Source organism: Hirsutella rhossiliensis, assembly GCF_020360975.1.
Source record: "Hirsutella rhossiliensis strain HR02 chromosome Unknown scaffold00003, whole genome shotgun sequence".
Lineage (NCBI taxonomy): Eukaryota > Fungi > Ascomycota > Sordariomycetes > Hypocreales > Ophiocordycipitaceae > Hirsutella > Hirsutella rhossiliensis.
The window spans coordinates 2,021,887-2,036,379 of record NW_025408669.1 but is presented as its reverse complement, the minus strand read 5'-3'; the positions used below and the strand labels follow the sequence as shown (position 1 = coordinate 2,036,379).

General features: G+C 60.3%; 5 protein-coding genes across 5 annotated transcripts; 4 read left to right on the top strand and 1 right to left on the bottom strand.

The window, feature by feature from the left end:
- Positions 1-362: 362 nt before the first annotated feature.
- HRG_03152 (putative WD repeat-containing protein C2E1P5.05) lies at positions 363-2,147 on the bottom strand (the record flags this gene model as incomplete). Its single annotated transcript, XM_044861623.1, has 2 exons — positions 363-2,009; positions 2,070-2,147. 2 exons carry the CDS (start codon positions 2,145-2,147, stop codon positions 363-365), a joined length of 1,725 nt encoding a protein of 574 aa, XP_044722649.1.
- Positions 2,148-2,424: 277 nt separating this feature from the next.
- HRG_03151 (proteasome subunit domain-containing protein) lies at positions 2,425-3,302 on the top strand (the record flags this gene model as incomplete). Its single annotated transcript, XM_044861622.1, has 4 exons — positions 2,425-2,489; positions 2,552-2,709; positions 2,766-3,015; positions 3,101-3,302. 4 exons carry the CDS (start codon positions 2,425-2,427, stop codon positions 3,300-3,302), a joined length of 675 nt encoding a protein of 224 aa, XP_044722648.1.
- Positions 3,303-5,735: 2,433 nt separating this feature from the next.
- HRG_03150 (DEAD/DEAH box helicase domain-containing protein) lies at positions 5,736-7,821 on the top strand (the record flags this gene model as incomplete). The annotated part of the gene is made up of 3 exons (XM_044861621.1): positions 5,736-5,932; positions 5,994-6,076; positions 6,131-7,821. The coding sequence occupies 3 exons, from the start codon at positions 5,736-5,738 to the stop codon at positions 7,819-7,821; spliced, it is 1,971 nt and encodes a 656-aa protein (XP_044722647.1).
- Positions 7,822-9,212: 1,391 nt separating this feature from the next.
- HRG_03149 (amp-dependent synthetase ligase) lies at positions 9,213-11,010 on the top strand (the record flags this gene model as incomplete). Its single annotated transcript, XM_044861620.1, has 4 exons — positions 9,213-9,615; positions 9,670-10,157; positions 10,224-10,859; positions 10,918-11,010. The coding sequence occupies 4 exons, from the start codon at positions 9,213-9,215 to the stop codon at positions 11,008-11,010; spliced, it is 1,620 nt and encodes a 539-aa protein (XP_044722646.1).
- Positions 11,011-11,634: 624 nt separating this feature from the next.
- Positions 11,635-14,247, top strand: HRG_03148 (heterokaryon incompatibility protein (HET) domain-containing protein; the record flags this gene model as incomplete). Its single annotated transcript, XM_044861619.1, has 1 exon — positions 11,635-14,247. The coding sequence occupies one exon, from the start codon at positions 11,635-11,637 to the stop codon at positions 14,245-14,247; it is 2,613 nt and encodes an 870-aa protein (XP_044722645.1).
- Positions 14,248-14,493: the final 246 nt, after the last annotated feature.

Below are 14,493 nucleotides of genomic sequence, written 5' to 3'. Positions count from 1 at the left end.
CGTGGTGTGGGATACACTCCAGATCGATGAATACACTCACACCTCCAGCCAATAACTAACTATACCTGCCATGTCCGCGGGAACTGTGCCACAGGATCTTGTGGTGCCGAGGTTCGGGTCTTTCATTGGCATCAAGAGTTCGGGTCACGTTTGAGCCAGGGTAGAGCTATACGAAATCCCTTTTCTTGGAAGCAGGCCGCCAAGTCCAAACACTCAAGACTGTCGCGAACCACAAGGGAGGAATAAGAAAGAGTGGTGTACTACCGCCATGGGGAGGCGTCAATCACGTAGGTGCCCTGTCCAACATCCTTGAAAGCCCTTCAACTGGCAAAGCCACCCAGTTTTGTTGGTATTGCGCCGCGCTATAACTCCTTGTCCTCTTCCTCGTCTGCGTCAGAGCCCCCATGCGCTCCATTCACCAGCTGGACCCTGGGCACCTCAAAAATGACACCTCCGTTGCGAACATTCTTGCAGACCTTCCACCGGCCCAGGCGATGCTCCTTGGCCACGGCCGCCACGACACACAGCCCGTCCTTGCCACGCTCGCCTCGCTCAAACACGGCAATGTCATTGATGATGCCTGGAATGGCCCGTCGCGACTGAGCCGCATGGGCCTCGCCAACGTCTCCATTTGTTTGACCATCTGCCTCCTCGTTGTCCTGCTGGTGATCCCCCAAGACGCCGACATGTTCAATCTTCTTCTTATCATCGGAAAGCTTCCATACGCGGATGTGGCCATCCCAGCTGCCGCTAAGGATGACGTCCGAGTAGGGAATTGTTTTGAGGGCTGTGATCCAGCGGGGCGTCGGCGCCGGCACCTCCTTGCTGTCAGGGTGCTCCTCGGCCGAGGCCTGACAAGGAGCCAGCGGCGGGTCTATACCATGGGCGAGCGCCTCAATGTAGACGGGTTTCTTCTTCTGGACGCTCCACAGGGCGATGGCACCGTTGTCGCTGCCGGTGACGAAGAGGTCATCGTCGATCATGGCAATGCGGTCCATGCTGCCCTCATGCAGGAGGGAGCGCGGATCGATACCTGGTCGCGGTTTCTTGTCCACTGCGCCGCCTCGAAAGACCAACTGAGTCTCCTCCATGACTTTCCAGAGTCGAGCTGTACGATCTCGAGCCCCGACGCTGACGCACCGCTCTTGGGCAAGCGCGTCCACGTCCACCACCACATCTTGGTGGCCAAAGAGCGTCTCGACATACGCCAGTTCATCCAGACTCCATACTTTGACTGTGCGATCTTTCGACGCAGAGTAAAGCTGGTTTGTTCCCCGGCGAAACGCCAGCCCAGTGATGGCGTCCCGGTGGTGCGTCAAGACCTTGATCGGTTTCAATGATGCAGCATCGTAGACAATGAGCTTGCGATCCTCGCCCCCTGTCACCACATATTTCCCATCTGGAGACGCCGCAACAGCCAGTATCTGGCCGACGTGCCTCTGATACTTCTTGTCTTTGCTTTTGCCCTGGCTCCCTCTGACCCACGACACCAGCTCAGGCCGTTTCCTCGGCGGGGCCGGCGCTTTTTTGGATTTTCGTTTTGTGGTCTGGGGGTACTGATGTTGAGGAAGGTCTTGCGTCCTCCATTTGTGCAAATATAGATCTTTCGTGACGGTGTAGAAGTAGGGTGCGCAGGCGGCAATGGACGTGACGGCGTTGGTGTTGGTTCGGTAAAAGGTTTGGGAGGCACTGCTGAAGGCCAGCTTGGAGACCAACTGGCGATAGACTCGGCCTTTTGTCTCGGCCACATCCTCTTGCAGCCTCTCTGCGATCAGATCTCGATCAATGTCGGCAGCATCAAAGCCGGCCTCGTCCACGTGCTCCTTGATATTCTCAAGGTACCGCTCGGCCAATCGCAGTCTCTTCTCGGCAGCGGTTTCGGCTTCGTCATCCGAGTCGGATCCGTCTGTAACCTCGCTTGCATCGGAGCGACCTTCCTGGCCGTCGTCATCGTCGTCGTCGTCGTCGTCGTCTGAGCCAGAGATGGACTCGTCCCGCTCAACTCGCGTCTTTGTCGCCCCAGAAAAAGCCCTCGCACCCGGTTTCCCCGAAAACTTGGAAGCAGCAACCTTCTTCTTTGGAGCATCCGGAGCCAATGGTCGTTTGCGCTTATTCTGGGAGCCGGGGACTGTGAAGAAGGACGACATGGCGGATCACCTAGTCCAGGCGCGCTTGCTGGCTCTCAGTCCAGATCGTGGATTTGAATTTCTACCATGGCCGCTTCATTGAGAAAAAAAAAGTTGGGAGGTGGGCCAGATGCCCCGCCGAGAAGTTGAAGCTGTCCAATCAAAAGCTACTTTTGGAAGATAGTTATCCCGGCCTTGGGGGCTAGCGGACGGCAAACGCCGGAGAAGCTGCCTGTTGAACGCGCAGCAGCTCTCAGCCTAGAGCCAGTGTAGCTCGGTAAATCTAGCTCGCCTCAACATGCAACCTCCGTCCCCTTGCCATTCCATCAGCACAACGTCTCGCGACCACAACACCACTCATCAGTCACAATGTAAGCACATGGCCCTTTGGCAGAACGCATCATTTGACCGACACGTCTTGTTAGGGATGTTCTGCTGGGAATCACGGGCAAGGACTTCACCATCATCGCTGCCTCCAAGGCTGCGATGCGCGGTGCCACCATCCTCAAAGCTTCCGACGACAAGACGAGGGCGCTAAACAAGCACACGCTTCTCGCATTCTCCGGCGAGGCGGGAGACACAGGTAGGGCATCTAGCCGAGTCGATGGGCTTTTGCGACGGGATCTAATGCTTTGGCAGTCCAATTCGCCGAATACATCCAAAGAAATGCCCAGCTCTACTCTATGCGCAACGAGGCCGAGCTGTCCCCTTCGGGCCTGGCACACTTTGTCAGAGGAGAGCTGGCCTCGAGCTTGCGATCCCGACATCCCTACAACGTGAACCTCTTAATGGGAGGTGTAGACCCCATCTCGGGCAAGCCATCGCTGTACTGGCTTGACTACTTGGCGTCATTGGCAGAGGTGCCCTATGCGGCTCATGGATACGCACAGTAGGTCTACCCACCGCATTCTGGTACCGTAATGCGAGGTACATCCGCGCTTGCGAGATCTTGTCAACTGACTTGGTTGCAATAGATACTACTGCCTGTCCATTCTGGACAAGCACCACCACCCCGACATCACCCTCGGACAAGGCATCAAGATCTTGACCATGTGCATTGATGAGCTCAAAAGGCGGCTACCGATTGACTTCAAGGGCGTGGTGGTCAAGGCGATCAAGGTAGACGGGATTGTGGACATTGAGTTTGATGATGATCGCGTGGTGAAGTGCGCCTAAGGGGAACCGAGGACGGGACGGCGAGGAGTGAAAGGAACAAGCCGTCGGCTGGGCGGGCTGACGAGAACTTGCAACGCTCTCGATGCCTTTATCTCTTTTGGCTTGGTGCCAGGCATCTGCAGCGGCTGGCGATGGAGACTTGTCAACGCTGGGAGTTTGGTTGCTTTCCCGGCGCAGCCCATAGCCACCTCGGCCAGTATCATGCAGCGATAGGCATGCCGCTCCCGAAACGACTGTTTTGGCATACATGATACGTCCTCGTGCCTTGCTTATGTTGTCTCTATGTATGTACCTCGTACGCCACGTTTAATTGGAGTCGACTCAATGCAGTCAATATATCTTGGTGCCTAGTCTGACACGTCCCAATTGTTTACTGACCGGTGGACGTCAGTCCACAAAGCCACCCAGGCATTAGCAGGTGGAAGTTTCGGCGGATCTCTTCGTAACTGGAGCTCGTCTACGTGAAGGATTGTGAGTCGGTTATCCATGGTTTCCACGCATTTCAATATTCTGCCACTTTGTTTGCATACCCAGCACCAACATGCTAATTGCTTGCGGGACGGCAAGCACCTTGCTACCTTGCGAGAACTGTCTGAGAAATGTCAACGGCTGATGGTTGCCTCGTGAGAGAAGCCACGGCTACCGGTTCTCCATCTTGACCTGCTCGACGAGACAGAGTCCTTGGGGAAACGACAACAGGACATGGGATCCCATGGGCATCTGTACGGCAAAGGAAGCCATATTGTACCTCAAGTATGGCCGGACATGAAAAGCTTCTGGTCGAGGTCGAAACACGCGTTTGTGGTTAACCCGCTATTCTGCTTGGCCGTTTGCGAGGCGTATCTTAGCAGTTGCAACGGCCGGTCCAAGACGCATTGGCGTACTTGACTTTCACGATCATCCTTGGCACTACTGGTCTTATTGTATGCACTGTGAGCGCTCCCTGGATTAGATATCCGTGCCGTGCAGGTTCCCGTACAGTACCTGCTCCGGAGCGAAAACTTGACTGCACCGTGCCAAGGAACTTCATCAGACGAATTACTGCTTTCCGCAGGCTCGCCCTGAAAACAGAAGAACGGGCGGAAGAGCGGTGAGCGGCATTTCCACTTCACCAGCCACTGCGCAGGGCTCCCGGCTATCATCACACATCAGAGCGATGATGATGACGTTTCGGGGGGCGAGGAGGCGTAATCGCCTGGGCCCTGCTGAACTCACCCCGTGGAAGTACCGGCAGCCATGCCTAAAGAGGGCACGGTGCCTGCGAGTTAGGGGCAAAGGTACCGGGCACCCAGACCCCTCCCTCGCACCTCTACCTGGACGAGGGTACTTTTCCAGTCTCGACGGACTGCATTACCTCCGCCGCATCCGCCCGGGATTTACGATCTCTGCACCGGTCCCAGGCAAACTGCAGAGAAGTTCCCTCAGCGATCAGGCTCCTCCAGCCTCGGTCGCTTCCAGGGAACTCCTAGGAGGCACGGGACGGGAGGAGCAGCCAAACACATGGGGCCGAATCTGTAGTGCGACGAGCACAGGCGCGGCGGGTACCCCACTGTGCTTACTGGTGATTTAGGTACGTACAAGGTGCTGTACGTACCAGTATGGGGTACCGGCCACGGACCCAAAATGGTCCGCGCCTGCTACCATCAACAGCTGCCCTGCAGGTTTACAGCACAGTGCAGGCAGCAACCAGCCTCATCTGCACGGCGACTGGCCGCGATACCGCCGCTACCGCAGTGGAACCACCGCTTCCTTTGCAGGTACTGCGCACACTAACAGCACGTACCCCCCAGCCCAGAGACAGGTACAGTGTCAAGCCGAGACGAGGGGAGGAAGATTGCGGAGGAGAAAATTCAGACCCTTCCTTGGGCTTAGCCTCCCCCTCTAGCCACTCACACTGGCCCTCCTAACTTTTTTTTGCCCTCGTCTCTCTCCGCCTCCCAGCTGCATCCGTCCCCTTTTTTTCCCCTTCCCTTTTTTTTCCTCCTTTCGCCACAACATCAAACCTCCCTCTCTCCATCACAAAACCCTCCACCCCCCATCCTCCATCCTCCCTCCCCCATCCTCCATCCTCCCTCCCCCAACCCATCATTCTACAAGACGCTCTCGTCTTTCCTTGGTCTTTCCTTTGAAGATTCTGCGTGGTTCTTCGAGGGAGTCTGCAAGCACACGGCGTGTGTTTCCGCACCGTAATATTCAGCACTTCTGAGGAAGAAAAATCGGGAGCAGCGGCTCTCTCTGTCTTCTCTCGTTGCGCATTCCTCCTGTCTCTTTCGCACAGACGGGGCCACCAAACTCACTCTCTTTTCCTTCAGAGAGTTCTGCCTTTCAACAACCGATCTGGACGTCGACACCGTCATCCAGCCTTGATCCCTCGAGAATATTTTGCCTTGGCCGACGACGACCTTCCAACATCAACTGCCACCTTCTTTCAATATGGCGGATCAGCTCAACATGGGTGCGCTCAACCTTGGCCCTGACGGCGTACGCCGATCATACATTCCGCCTCACATGCGGAACCGCCCTGGCCCCCCTGCCGCTACGAACGGCGGTCCCAATGGTGCACCAGCACCCGCTCCCGCTCCCAACGGCGCTCCTGCTGTCAACGGACTCGGCAACAGTGCCTGGGCCAAGTAAGCTCCTCCCCCGACTTGAAAACTGTACTCTCGTCCATTTACTGACTTTTTCCCTCAGCCAGGCGGCCTTCGCTGCTCCCCAGGGCAACTGGCCCCAGGGCAACGAGGCCCCCGCGCCCCCCCAGAACAACCGTCGTGGCGGTTGGGGTGGCCGAGGTGGTGGCTATGCCGGCGGAGGTTACGAAGGCCACTCAGGAGGCGGTCAGACCGCACGCGGCTCTGGCGACGGACAGTGGCGGGATGGGAAGCACGTCCCTGGCCCAGCCAACGCCCGCATCGAGCGGGAGCTCTTTGGTGCCACTGTCGATGACCCGTCCAAGCAGCACACTGGCATCAACTTCGAAAAGTACGACGACATCCCCGTCGAAGCTTCTGGTCAAGATGTCCCAGAGCCCGTTCACCAGTTCACCACCCCTCCTCTGGACGAGCACCTGTGCCGCAACATCGAGTTGGCTCACTACAAGGTCCCTACCCCGGTCCAGAAGTACTCAATCCCTATCGTCTCGGGCGGTCGCGACCTGATGGCTTGCGCCCAGACTGGTTCCGGCAAGACTGGTGGCTTTCTCTTCCCCATCTTGTCCCAAGCCTTCATCAACGGTCCCTCCGCTGCTCCGGGCGCCGCCGCCGGCCAGTTTGGTCGCCAGCGCAAGGCATACCCTACCTCTCTAATTCTTGCCCCAACCCGAGAGCTCGTCTCCCAGATTTACGATGAGTCACGCAAGTTCGCGTACCGTTCTTGGGTTCGTCCCTGCGTCGTCTATGGTGGTGCCGACATCGGCTCCCAGCTCCGCCAAATTGAGCGCGGGTGCGACCTGCTCGTTGCCACTCCTGGCAGATTGGTGGACCTCATAGAGCGAGGCCGCATCTCCCTGTGCAACATCAAATATCTGGTGCTCGACGAGGCTGATCGCATGCTTGACATGGGTTTCGAGCCTCAGATTCGTCGCATCGTCGAGGGCGAGGATATGCCCTCTGTTGCCAACCGTCAAACGCTCATGTTCTCCGCCACCTTTCCCCGCGACATCCAGATGCTGGCCAGGGACTTTCTCAAAGACTACGTCTTCTTGTCCGTCGGGCGCGTCGGCTCCACTTCTGAAAACATCACCCAGAAGGTGGAATTCGTCGAAGATGTTGACAAGCGATCCGTTCTCTTGGACATTCTCCACACTCACGCTGGTGGACTGACGCTCATCTTCGTTGAGACGAAGCGCATGGCCGACTCTCTGTCTGACTTCCTCATCAACCAAAGCTTTCCTGCCACCTCCATCCATGGCGACCGAACCCAGCGTGAGCGAGAGCGTGCTCTTGAATTTTTCCGCAACGGGCGCTGTCCCATCATGGTCGCCACTGCCGTTGCTGCCCGTGGTCTCGATATCCCTAACGTGACGCACGTCGTCAACTATGACCTCCCGACGGACATTGATGACTATGTGCACCGAATCGGTCGTACCGGCCGTGCCGGAAACACTGGCTTAGCAACCGCCTTTTTCAACCGCGGAAACCGCGGGGTCGTTCGTGAACTCATGGATTTGCTTAAGGAGGCAAATCAGGAGGTTCCCGCCTTCCTCGAAGCAATTGCTCGTGAGTCTTCCTTTGGTGGTGGGGGTGGCCGCGGTGGCCGCTCCCGTGGCGGAGGCGGTCGCGGCGGCTCTGCCAACCGCGATTTCCGCAAGTTCGGCGGCGGCGGTTTCGGCGGCGGCGGTGGCAGTTTTGGTGGCCCGCCCCAGAGCGCTGGCTACGGCGGCGGCGGCGGCGGCTTTGGCGGTCCTCAGGGAGGTTCCGGCTACAGCGGCGGCGGCAGCGGCGGTGGCTACGGCGGCGGCTACGGCGGCGGCGGTGGCAGCTACGGCAACCCGGGAGGCCCGAGCGGCCAGTCGTGGTGGTAATCGCCATCCTGGTCCAACATCGACCTGCGTCTGCCGGTGCAACGGCGCGATTCTCAACCGCACCGGCATGTTTAGACGCTTTCAACGCGCCTCGCTTTGATCACTGCATTTTCTGACGCATATTTTTTCGACTTCGATTGTTTCCTTTTTTGAGTTCTTCTTGACACGGCGACATCATGACCTGCGAAGACGGACGAGTGCCTTTGTTCACACGGGCCAACGGCAGTATCGGTCACGGTGCATTCACGACGCATCTGATAGATTGCATTTCTTTTTGATTTCGGCTCTCTCCTCGATTGATACCCTTAGACCGAGATTTGGGGAACTCGATGACACCTGGCAGAACCGTGGTGTCCGCAGATCCAGACCTGCTCGATCTGGACAAGGGAAAAGGTTTTCTCATGTTTCTGCCGTCTACCCAGGGTTCCCCACCCCCTAGGGCATTTTTCTCGCTTTCACGATAGAGGGTCATGTTATCGCCGTGCAGATATAGACAAAAGTGGATTTCTCGGTTCTCTGGTCGGAACAGTGCCCGACGAGCTCTCAACACATAGAGAGACGAGAGAGCAATGGGCATAAAATGGGAGGAAGGATGGTCATGGGATCGGCTTTCCCCGTTGACTCCGAGAGCATGGGCGAGGCCGCTCGATACAGGTTATGGATTTTGAGTCGGACGGCAGGAATCAAGAAGCTCTCGCTGCGCGACGGCCACATGCACAGGGCCGACGGCCTAGTTGCTGCTGGGTGAAGAGGCCTTGCCGCACAGCCCCGAGAGGGCAGAATCGGACTGCGATGGTGGTGCGCTCTCTGTGCCCGTGGTTCAAGTAGACAGGAAAACCAGAGCGGACTGAGGAGTCCCAATAAAAAAAGAAAGAGTTTTTTGCAGACTTAGCTTTGATGAGGCGTTTGAGAAAGTCGGGTGTACCTGTGGAGCTCGCGATGCGTACTTGGAGAGTTGCGCACGAGGCAAACGCGCAAACTAAAACAAAAGTTTTAATGCCCTGGTCCAACGCCTGAGTAATTAATAAAGTTAAGTATTACTAGTTTCAAGACTCTATCGCTTTTAGTGTTGACATCCCTGTTATAAGGCTTGAGCAAAGGGACAAACAATGCTTATTCGGCAAGCTTGTCAAGTAAGGTAGGATGCGTAGCGTCTTTCATGGGTAACTCGAAGAGTTGCTAGCAAACCCCTTAGAGGCTCCAATCATATGCCTGTTCAGACATGCAAGAATTAGTTAGCCGCGGTGGCGCCGAAGGCCGAGGTGCGGGTTTTGCGGCGCCTGATGTGACGTGCCTCCCACCTCGCAACAAATACACCGCTACGACAGGCCAACGTTCATCCAAATTGTCTTCTCGGACGAGCCAACGAGCATAAGCAGGCGGGTGCCATCATGGGTCTTCTTGAGAGCCTCGACGCCGGCGTGACCGGCCTTCTCGGCCAATGGAACGCCTACTCGACCGGGCTGATGACGCTGCTGGTGGCTGTCATCACTTACCGCATCATGTCGTCGCGCGACCCGGACGTCCATCCAATGCTGCTGGCCAGGCAGTCAGTTGCCTCGATGGTCCGCAACGAAGGCGAGAGCGCCGTCTATAGATCGCAGGCGGCGCCTCACGGCATGTTCCTGTGTCCCGGACTCAATGTCAAGGATCCCGGTGTGTCCAAGTGGTCCCGCGGCCGGGATGGCGACCTGCGAGATATCTGGCGCAGGGCCGCCTCCGGCGGTGACGGCGGCTCGATGGGTCGCGTCTTGACCGTCCTGGGCTCCGAGAACGTCGTCGAGCACAAGCTAGGTGAGGAGGAGCCAGATCCCAGGCCCGTCTCAGGCGGCTAACCAAGACGTCTAGAGGACATGACGAGGCAAATCACCATCATCGGCCGCCACATTGCAGACCAAGGCGGCATCAAGGTGGCCATATACCTGCCTAACTCGCTCGAGCTGCTGGTCGCCCTGCTGGCCTGCAGCTTCTACCCGAATCTGACGACTGTCCTGATTCCGTTTGACGTCCCCGGCGACGAGCTCATCTCTATGCTCAAACGGTCGGCCGTCGACACTCTTGTCACCGCCCCGGGGGCATTTCCGTTCGAAGCCGTCGTCAAAGCCCACCCATCGCTTAGGCAGCTCATATGGGTCGTGGACGAAGGCAGCAGCCACATGGACTGGAACGAGGTTCCCGAGGGTACGGGCGGCAGCGTCAACGTGGCGACTTGGCAGGACATCATCAACGAGTCTGCGGCCTCGGTCGGCTCCGAGCTGCCGGCCCTCGATCTCGATCACAGCCCCCAGGATGTCGTCACCTTCTGGCAGTCCAAGCCAGGCCAACTGCAAGAGATGGTGCGCTTCACCCAGGCCAATCTCGTCTCTGGGGTCGCGGGCCAGATTGCTGCCATTCCGACCAAGGAGAGAATCGGCCCGTCGGACCTCTTCCTGCCGGCCGACTCGCTGGCCAACATCCATACACTGGTGCTGACCCTTGCAGCCCTCTACTCCAACGCTTCTGTTGCGCTCAATTCGGTGGCTGGCCGATCGTCGGACCTGGTCCTCGCAACCCAAGGCGTCGCCCCTACGGTGCTCGTCGCCAGTCCCGGCACGCTTCTCAAAGCACACGAGGAGTCGATGGGCAAGCTCGGGTCCCCGCTGGCAAGATTGTCGCACAGCCTGTCGACGCGCTCCCTCGCTCAAGACGGCGTCCTCTCGCCCACCAACGCCCTCTCAGCGTTTGCTTCGCAGGCTCGGCCGGCGATCGGCATCACCCCAGGCAAGCTTCGTCTTGTCTACGTGGCCGAACGGGCCGGGGCCGACACTCCTTACCTGTCGTCCCAAGTGCTCTCTGACCTGCGCATCTTGACCGGGGCCAGGGTCATCTACGCGCTGGCAGCAGCGCGGGTTGCGGGGGCGGTCAGCCAAACCGCCCTTTTCGACTACAGAATCGACTCCAGCGGCAAGGGCCATTTCGGGGCGCCGCCCACGAGCGTTGAGGTTTTGATGCGGGACAAGGGCGTTCACAAGACAACGGACGAAACGGTCGAGGGCGAGGTGAGACATTGTCCTTTACAGACTCGAAACACCGCCATATGCTCACCAAAAGCTTTAGATAATCGCCCGCGGGCCCTGCGTTTCGGGAGGGGAGGCCAGCATAGGTGTCATGGGCAAGGTTGGGGTCGACAACACGCTGTCGTATGCTTGAGGGACAAGACGATTGGAGGCGGACTGTGTGCATGGCCGAGTGCGACGTTTGAAATGCAGAGTGGGATACGGTGAATATATGCATACATGCACACACGAGCGCAGATTGCGCGTCCCTTCACACAAGCAGGAAAATCGAAGCGGTGCAGTGCGGTCGGTGGGCGTGGGCATCCATGGACGACGATTCAATGCTTCCAAGGAAGCCACCCCGTCTCGCCGCACGCAATAGGGTCGAGTTGGGGCGGCATGTCGGGGAACCAACAGGGGTCACCGATGGAGAGAAGAGCAGCTAGCGCACGTCTGCCGTATATGCGCGCATGCATGTAATATGGCTGCTGTCAGCTCCAGTTTACGAGTAAGTGACCGGACGGGTACGGTGGGTTTCGGAGACGAGAGCGCGACGCGGGTGTTTCTCTCTCGACTCCAGCTTTCCATCCGAAGTGCTCTGCTTGCGCGTTTCACGAGCACATCCAGCTCAAGCCTTGTTGTTTGCCTATATTTTTCTTTTGGCTCCCATCCTGCTCCTCTGCCGCCCGGGAAAACGCACCGGACCCTTTGCGTGATGAACTGAGCGAGACCCTTTTTTTTCTTCTCCCGGGTCTGAAACGGGAGCCCGACTTTGGCCATGAAGAAGAAGATCTCCATGATGCTGCTGTCGTCGAGGCGGCGGCCCGACTCGGAGCCGGGAGGGAGACGACGGTCGGGAACGCCAACAGACGTGCACCAGCTGCCGCCGAGACCAGCAACACGCGGCGGCAGCATCGGCTCGGCGCCAAGGACGGCGACAGCAAGCCTGGAGAACGCGACGGCGGGCCGCATCATTGCCGATGGGAGTCAGGAGGGAGAAAGCGACGACGAGGACGGCGGCGGCAGCGATGACGAGGCCGATGGCTTGAGCGCCGACGCTGTAAGCACCGACTCACCAGGCCCTCGTCCTCGGCGGCGGCAGCCGAGGCACAAGCCATGCGCGAGATGCACTGCCATCGAATTTCCCCGACTCCTGGACTGGAAACCTGGCCAACCGCGGCCGTGGATCCCGTTGGCGCACGTTGTCCATCCGCACCCGGCTCTCCCTCCTTCACCTCCGGCTTCGACGGACGGCACGTTTGCATGGACGCCCACGCCGACGCCGAACTCGCCGCCGGCCTGTCCCTACTGCGCCTTCTTCCAGGCCATGCTCGGCGCGGGCGCCAACGGACTGGCCATCGGGGGCAAGTTCACGCCCTACCTACGCATCCGGCAGGCCTTCGAGCGGCTCGACGGCGTGGGCGAGAGGCACGAGCTGGCGCGGTCGGTGCTGGGCGAGGTCATGGCCAGGCACAGGGCGCTGCCATGGGGGTTCATCGTCAAGGCCACCGGCGACCCTGACGACGTCGAGACGTATCGGGCAGGGGTGGGCGCGCCGGCGCGGATCCGAGGCAGGGTGGTGACGCCGATGCTCGACCCGGCGGTCCCTCGGTGCTGGATCGACTACTGCAGGGACATGCACGGCGCCACGTGCGGCAAGGTCGAGGCCCCCATCTCGGGCCTGCGACTGGTCGACTGCCAGGAGAGGCGCGTCGTGTGCGCCGCTGGCCTCGTCGACTCAGACCCGTCCCTCGAATACGTCACCCTCAGCTACGTCTGGGGCCAGGCCGACGACAAGGCCAGCGCCCCGTTCCGCGCGCCAGCCGGCGGACTGGACGGCAGCAACGACGCCGACCTGCTGCTGCCCGCCCGCCTGCCGGCCGTCTTCGCCGACGCCGTGACGCTGACGCTGTCGCTGGGGCTTCGCTACCTCTGGATCGACCGGTACTGCTTCATGCCGCTGGACGCGGGCGAGCGGTGGCGGCAGGTGGGCCTCCTGGGCGCCATCTTCTCGCGGTCTGCGCTGACGCTCATCGTGGCGGCGGGCGAGGGCGTGGGCGACGGGATCCGCGGGGTGAGCGCGGCGCGGACGGCGCAGCTCTCGCTGCAGACGGAGACGGGCCTCTTCACCACGACGCTGGCGCGGGCCGACGTCGAGGTGGCGGCGTCGCGGTGGGCCACGCGCGCCTGGACTCTGCAAGAGGGCCTGCTTTCACGGCGGCGGCTGGTGCTGGGCGCCTCGCAGGCCTACTTCCAGTGCCGCGCGCTGCACTGCCACGAGAGCGTCGCGCTGCCGCTGCGCCTGGCCCCGGACGTCTGGCGCGCCGGCCGCGTCTTCCCCGCCGCCCAGGAGGTCGCGCGCCCGGGGCGCCTGCGCGAGCACATCCAGGCCTTTATGGCGCGCGAGCTGGCCAGGCCCGCGGACCGGCTCGACGCCTTCCGCGGCGTGCTGCGCGCCTACGCTCGCCTCGAGGGCTTGCCGGTCGGCGACTTGCTCGGCTTGCCCCTCTTCCACCCGGATGCCTTTGTCAACGTGGCGTCGGTCGTGAGCCAGACGGATCGCCTGGCCGTCGGCCTGGGCTGGATTCCCGACGGTCGGTGGCGGCGGCCGGCGACGACGGCGGCCTCGGGGGAAGCGGGCGAGGAGGATGGAGGGCCGTTTTGCCGCATCATGGACGGCGCCTCGTTTCCGTCCTGGACGTGGCTCGCGTGGAAGCTGCGTCCGGGCCCTGATCACCACCACGGCGCCGGGGCCCGCGCCTTGTTCCACTTCAACCTCGTGGGCGAGGCGTCGCCCGTCATCGACGGCGTGTGCGCGCCGCCGCACATGGAAATGTCGATTGGCTTCGGCGACGGCTCGGTGCTGTCGTGGGAGATTGACGGCGACGCCGTCGCCCACAAGGCCGAGCCCATCGCCTTCATCCGCCTCGAGACGTACTGCGCCGACTTTTGCCTCCGCCGCGGCGGTCCGGGACCCTGGCCCTCGTGGGTCCTCGACGGCGCCGTCCCGCTGAGCAAGGACAACAAGGACGCCATCGAGGCCTGGATCCAAGCCGCTCCCCCGCCTCCCCCTCCTCCGCCACCTCCACCCTCCTCCTCTCCCGCGTCCACGCCCCCATCCCCCCCCGAGCACCGCCTCACCGTCGTCCTCGTCTCGGGCCGCGGATGGCGCGCCGCATCCGACAGCGCCGCCGCGACCGCCCTCATCTGCCACCGCCGCGGCTGGGACCCGGCCGCGCCGCTCGTGCGTCTGGGCGCCGTCAGCATCGGGCACGACGGCTTTGTTGCCGGCGACGACGACCGCCACGCCCTGCTCAGGGGCGCCGCCCAGGTCGCCGCGCACGCCGAGAGCGACCTTCGCCTCCGGTTGCGCGAGTTGGATCTGTACTGAGCGGTGATTCTCCGAGGCGGAAGGGGGTGAGGGGGGGCTTTTGATGACGCGCATGATGGCTCGCTTCTTCCTGTGACGTTGGATACCAAGAGCTCACTCCATCCCCCCTTTTCATCATCGTTCTTCTTCTTGGAAATTCTTTTGCATGGGTAAGATTGAACAAGCGGCGGCGCACTCAACGGCATTGGCAGGCTTCGGTATTATTTTGCATCCTATTATATTTAACACGACACACCTAATGAGCCG